This window comes from Belonocnema kinseyi, chromosome 5, assembly GCF_010883055.1.
Source record: "Belonocnema kinseyi isolate 2016_QV_RU_SX_M_011 chromosome 5, B_treatae_v1, whole genome shotgun sequence".
Lineage (NCBI taxonomy): Eukaryota > Metazoa > Arthropoda > Insecta > Hymenoptera > Cynipidae > Belonocnema > Belonocnema kinseyi.
The window spans coordinates 111982768-111990012 of NC_046661.1; the positions used below are offsets into that span (position 1 = coordinate 111982768).

At 30.4% G+C, this 7245-nt stretch overlaps 1 protein-coding gene across 1 annotated transcript in view; it reads left to right on the plus strand.

Annotated features, from left to right (window-relative positions):
• The window catches only part of LOC117172784 (tyrosine-protein phosphatase 69D), a 52771-nt gene that overhangs the window by 32311 nt on the left and 13215 nt on the right, over nt 1-7245 (plus strand). Inside the window, exons 6-7 of the mRNA XM_033360995.1 lie at nt 2574-3282; nt 6089-6335. Of these exons, the coding sequence (XP_033216886.1) occupies nt 2574-3282; nt 6089-6335 (956 nt within the window). The remainder of the gene's footprint in view (nt 1-2573; nt 3283-6088; nt 6336-7245) is intronic.

Genomic DNA, 7245 nt, shown 5'->3' on the forward strand with positions numbered 1-7245 from the left:
CGGAGTCGTTGGAAATTTTTTATTGAAAAACTATGCGCTTTTCGGAAAATTTGTCAAGAATAAAAAGTTCTTGTAATCAGCCGAGAAATACGCCTGAATTTTCCCGGAGCGTTTTGAGCAAAATTCAGGCGTATTCCTTGGCTGATTACAAGAACTTTTTATTCTTGATGATTTTTCCGAAAAGCACATCGTGTATTGTAAAAAAATTCATGAATGTTTTCACAAAAAATTTGCCATTAACATGCCATTTTTTTTGTTTAAACTGCATTTTGGGATAATAAATAAATTTTTTGAGGAATTTCATTGGCACCGTCGGAAAGAGGAGATCTTAAGCAATAAAAATTATGTGTCTCAATTTTTTCTAGCGTCGAATAGTCTTAGTCATTGGCCGTTGAAAAGCAGTGTACCGGTAGTGGCGTTTTGGCCGTTTAAGGGTTAAGGGCATGTGATACTTAGAAAATTATCGATTTTATCAGTTTTAGGTTCCCCCGAATTTTTTCCACAGTAATAAGGATTTTGTCTTCAAATTCTTGGGAACGATAGCGAACATGCTAACGGACGTCCCCACACACTTTTTTGCGAGTTGATTAAAAAAAAACATTAATTTGGCTAAATTTAGTTTTGTGGTTTTCGTGGTTATGTGTGTTACAATTCTCTCTCATAATTATTCATGGACATAGGAAACAAGGGACTAGGCATGCCATTGCGGAGGTGATGCAATGAGGGGGGAGGTCCGCCACCTTTTGATGTCCCGCGACAAACATGGCAGGGCCCACATGTTTATATTTTCATGCACAGTTTGTCGGCAAAAATGCTCGTGCGCATAATCAAATGGTTTATCGTAAGATGGCAGCTCTCCCCACTCATGGAATTCTCCCCCTCCCGTGGATTCAACCCCGCTCGCCCAAGTTAGAATGGCATGTCTAGTCCCGTCTTTCCTATGTCCATGTTCTTGAGTGCTACCGGCAGCATCGTTACGACAGAGACCTACATTATTGGAATGACAGAGAGCTGAAAATCGACTCTAACCTAAAAATAGTGCACATGAATACAATTTTTATTTAGCACAATAAAATATTTTTGGTTATTATCCCTCAAAAAGAGTCCGGGGACGTCCGTTATGATATTTTATAGCATCTCCAATTTCAATTTAAAAAATGTTTCATTTTTGTGGAAAAAAAGCCGGGAGAACTGTACCCGATTGACGTATCACATGCCCTTAATGTTATTTGTTTAATATCATCGATTTCCCTTTAAACACTTTAGCATAACCTACACATTTTTTAAATAAACTAATTTTTTACAACAAAAAAACACTAAAATAAATCAAAATTTTTAAGATTCAAAATATTGCTTAAATTAAAATGTGATTGGTTAAAAATACCAATTTTCAATTTAAAATGTCACCGTCACCTAAAATTGTAAAAAGGGCCAATCTTTGAAGTCTACCAATTCTTGAATGAAAATGTCAATATTCAAAAAAAGACACAAACAATGATTCAAGCCTGTAAATTTTATCACCTATTTTAAACAAAAATCATTGGATTTGAATCTAATGACTTGTTTTAAATACCAATTTTAGTTACAACCAAAAGCTGGTCCGAAGAAAAACAAAATAGTACGAAATTGTTGAAAGATTCTGAATAATCAAATTTTAATGATTTTTGTATTAAGGCCATGTGATGAGTGGGTCACGTGACGAGATTCCTACCATACCAAAACTTTTATTTCCTAACTTATTTTCACACCAAGCGCCTTAAGATGTCAATTTTTTGTGAAAAACGCTAACATAACATAATATTATTAAAATTTTATAATCTTCTTTGAAACCTATTTTTTTTATGTTAAAAGTATCAATTTCGGACGAAAAACACTAAAATAATACAAAATTTGTTAAAGATTCTGAATAATGTCAAAATTATAATGACATGTGTTTTCAAATACCAATTTTTTGCTTAAAACGCCATAACGTAATCTAAAATTATTTAAAATATGATCCTCTTTTTTCAAGTCTCAATTTTTCGCATTTAAAATACTAAGTTCCTATGAAAGACGTCAATATAATCTGAAACTGATCGAAAATTGCAAATCTTGTATAAACTATATTTTGGTTTTAAAATACCCACTTCCGGTGTAAAGCGCTAAAATAATATAAAATGATTGTAAATGGTTTATCTAAATGGTGAGTTTTGTTTAAAATTGCTCATTTCCAGTGAAAAAATTGACACAAACTAAAATTTAAAAATACTAATTTCCATTGAAAAGCTCTATCATAAAACATGTATAATATTTTTAATACTTTACTAGATAATTTGAAAGTGTTAATAAAAACGCGCGAGAGTATTAAAAAGCACAAATGCTTCTCAATTCGCATAAGGCTTTCTATCATTTTTCTTAATAAGAGGGATTATTCGTAGTTTTAATTTAAAAAATTTTTAATCTTAAGATATAAAATAACTTTAAATAATGAAAAGCTAATCTGGCATTCGACAAAAATGATTGCGAGATTTGCGAGGTATATCTTTACACCACGTTTTTTTTAGATAGGATATTTCATCATTATTTTTGTTCAGGTAACACTTCGAGGAATAACGAGACATCGAAGCTTAGGAAAAGAAGCGGTCACGAATTGTACAATGCCAGCAACAACGCCAGACCGAGACAATTTGAATCTCAGATCCTGGAGGAAAATCGAAAACGAAGGTCGCCAGCTTTTCAAACTCTACCTCCCGAGAATTTCCGAAAGAAACGGACCCATCTGCTGCTACCGAGTTTTTCTCGTGAAATTGGATCCTCAGAAGACACTAGGAGATTTGCCACCGCCCGAGGAAATTCACGTTTATTCGTATCACTACATTCACTCATCGAATTCCAACGGCGCCTATCTTGCCGAAAGGTTCGACAGTGATCGTTTAATGCCGGAGATTTTTCTTGGAGACGGTGAATCGTTTAATGGGAGCACTGCCTGCGAAAAATGTATAGGACTGAGGCCCAAGCCGATTCCGCCAGTGTTGCGTTTTATTCCTGAAACATCAACTCTAGTTAATTCTACAAATTCAAAAACTCCGGCTTCGTTGGGAACTTCGAGCATTTCTCCAAGATTCACAATTCCTGGGGATGTCACCACTAGTGTTCCGGTTGGATTCACGGGAACTCTGCTGAGAAAAAGGAGGGAGGATGTTAATGGAAGTGGAAATGGAGAAATGGAATTACAGCCTTTTCCGCCGCAGGATGGATATCTGGATGAAAAGGCGAATTATACGGGATTTATTGAAGTTATTGGTAAGCGATGGGCACTATTTTACATTTTTCAGCGATGCCACTATTTTGCTAATAAATCAAAACATTAGCATGGTGGTGGCTGTGCCGGGAAACCAGGGATTTTTTTGAAACCGGGAAATGACAATGAATTTATTTTCGACCAGGACTTTTACCAATTTTTGGAAGAAAAATCTATTCATTCACTTGAAATATCACATGATATACTGCAATTTGAAATAAGTTTGACTTTAATCCTTTTTTTTGTTGAGTTCATTTGTTATTTCAAAAGAAGAATTAAACAATTAATAACATTTGAGAAATAAAATTGTTGATAATAAACGTTTTGAGTAGATCAACTGTAAATATAAATCAAATAATGAGTTTTTAAATTAAACTATATTTCCAGTTTTAAAAATGGAAGAATAATTGATTTTAACATATGTTTCGGAATCTCTTTAACATTTTAAAATTCATCGATTTTAACGTTAAAAAAATCTTAAGTGCGGCTCGCAAGTTTGAGCGCAATTTTTGAAAGACATTTTTAAATGTATATTTATTTCCTGAATTGCCTTACAATAAAATGCTGCAATCCAAATGAATTTTCAAACCAAAAAAACGAATTTTCAACCAAATACATGAATTTTCAACCGATAATAGAATAGTTCAATTTGAATTCCAATTCAAATTGAATTTGTAATCAATTTGAACTCCTTGAATTCCATCAATTCTTTGAATTCTATGACTTGCTTGATTTCCGTGAACTCCATGAATTACTTGAATTCTATGAATTGCTAGAATTCCGCGATTATTACAAATCCTAGGGTCTGTAATAAGGAGTTGGGAAACTCGAGGGTCTGTAAACTAGTTCCGTACACGCTCACCTGCATACTGCCATTTTCGTAACACTTCGCAGGCTGCGATTGCCGCCAGTTTCGATGTTCATATTGTGAAATTATGTTTTTCAATCAGAAAACTTTAGGTTGTTCAATTGATAGAAGTATACAATTGTTTATTTTGCAGTTAAACGGCATTTAATTAAAAATTGTTCACTTGAAAATTGTTATAAACTTTCAATTTTACGTGTAAATTATTGTGCGTTTGGATAAAAAAAATTAATTTTTTTATTGTAAAGGTTACAAATTCAAGAGTTGCATTTTGAGTGCTTTAATTTGCATTTGAGTTTTAATTACTTAAAATTATAACAATTTCAGCGCTAAGATTTCGAATTTTTTAATTTCAATGATCGGGAGAAACTTTTTCAAACCGGGAAATAACCAGTAATTTTTTTCTTCGATCAAAAAGATCATCCTGCTTTATTAGAATTTTTTAATGTATCTCTTCTCTTGTTTTCGAAGTAAATGAATATAATACTGACTTGGGACAGGGAATTTCCGTAAATAATTGTTGTTTTTACTTTCAAATAGAGAATTTTCGTAAAGAATTATAATTTTCACATTGGAACAGGAGGTTACCGTAAATAATTACATATAATTTAGATTTTAGGACAGGACATTTTCTTAAAGCATTGTTATTTATCTTGGAACTGTTCTAATCGGATTTTTAATTCTTATGACAAAAACATGATCTGATGGTCCGACTAAGATTTATTATTCTTTTCTAAAATTCCCTGTTCCAAAATAGAAATCTCTTAAATGTTTTAACATGTGTAGAAATCACTTGAAATCTTTAAAAATCGTTTGAAATCATACAAATCTTTTGAACTCTTTTAAATATACTGTGAGAAATAAACAAAATTTATTAAAAAGTGAACAAATTCATATTTTAACCATGCTGTTAAAAATGAATATTAAAAAATTAATAATATCTTAGTGATGTTTTATCAAATAATTTTAATTTCAATTCTTTAAAAGTGAACAATCTCTAGTGTAAAGTCTACAATTTTTAACATGTGAGCAGTTTTAAGTTTTAAGTACTCAAAAATGAATCATTTCAAATTTTAAATCTTGACAATTACATAAAATGGAATTTAAAGTACTTAGAATTGAATAGTTTCCAACTTATATTGTTTTAAATTAAATAATTTGCGAATAAAAGTTCGAAATATTTTGGCTCCAAAGCTTTATATCATTTTCAAGCTAAAGCGTTAACGCGTGAATAATTTGGAGAAAAAGGAGTTTGAAATTTAACAATTTTTTAACTTAAGATGTTATTTTAGAGTGATATATACCTATATAAAAATTGTAAGTTTAGCAATAAAACCATTTGAAACTAAATAGTTTCATATTAAGTTTGATACAAGTCAATCTTTAATATTTGAATGCTTTTAAATTCAAAAATGAGTAATTCTTAATAAAGGCATTCATCTTGTACAGTAAAATAATAAAAATGTCAAATTTAGATTTTACGAAAGCAAATAATTATTATTATCTTAAAATATAAAATGGAGCTTAGAAGTTTTCTATATTTTAAAAAGGATTTAAATGTTAAATCTTTCCCAGTTAGTGCGATTTCAAATAGAAAACATTCGAGTTTGGAAAAGAATGAAGCTGGAATTAAACGGAAGAGGAATTTGAAATTTTTCGACTAAGCAAGAAGTTATATTGATAAAAAACGAGTAGAAGCAATGTATAAGTAATGAAATTCACTTTATTTAAGGCGTTTCGAGATTCTCAAAGATTCGAATTTTTAAAAGCCGAGAAGTTTCTTAAACTCAGTATCTCTTCTAAATTTGATTTTCAATTTTGAAATTAAAAGCTCTCAAGTGTTTTTGTGCACTTATTAAACTGTAAATTTATATTTTATAATTTTTTAATTGAGATTTTGTTGATTTTTTATCATTTTTTTCTTTTATTCTTGTTTGTTCTAGTTTATGGAAATAAAGAGAATCAGCTGCTGGCGGCTTATAGTGGTTACTTTAATCCTCTCTATGGAGGAATGGATTTGATGACAACTGCGGAAGAAGAAGGGACTACAATCGGAATAATTTTCCAAATTACAATTTTTCTGATTTTGCTCATCATCGCCCTGCTATTGACGCTCTGTATTTTGCTCAGATATTCGAAAAGGACACAAGAAGGAGGCGAAGAAATTATTACATTGAGGAACAGTTTTAGGTGAATATGAAAGTTTATTAATTTAAAGACTAGTCTCTTTTTATTTTGCCGATAATTGATAAGGATTCTGCTTTCAATGCCCGATTTCGCTAAATTAAGATAAATAAAGGTGTAGTTATCTTTTTTGATTATTTTTTAACCAAAATTTAATCTTAGATTGCTGATTAATTCGTTTCAGTTTCAACCGCGTTTTAAATTGTTAGTCAAAATAAATTTAGAAGCTCCTGAAATTATAAATCGTTTTGAGGTACGCAAAAACGCTTTGTATTTCGAAAGTATCTGGAGTTTTCTGGGAAATTTAGAGTGCCTAAAAAACCTGTAAATATTGAAAATGTATATAGAATTGGAAAAGTTCTAAATTGAAAATCGCCTGAAATTTACCAATTTTTGTAACTGCATAATCTGTTTAAGTTTGAAAATTATATTTTAATCTCAAGAAATATTTTACATATTATTTACAGCATATTTGAAATATTGTGTAAGGCTCAACATGTTTTTATGAAATCGTGCAATTCAAGTTCAAATTTAAATAATTTTAATCATGAATCTTTAAAATTTGCATTTCTTCCGAATTTTGTATCTTCTGAAATTTTATTTTTGTTCTTAAAACTTTAAATATATTTTTTACATATTCAAATCAAAAACTATTTTACATTTAAGGTCATGTGACACAGCTAAATACCTATATTACCGACCACAGTTTTTCAGTTCACTGAATGTTTTTTTGAACCTCAGAACTTTTTTTGTAAATAAAATATCGAGCTAAAACTTTGGGAAATGTATTAGAGTACAATAAAGTACGTTTAGGTACTGCATTTTGGTAGGAACTTCACGGAAAATTATTTCATCTTTTTTCTGAACCTCAACATTTTTTGAACGTTCCAACTTTTTTTATACATAAAATATCGGT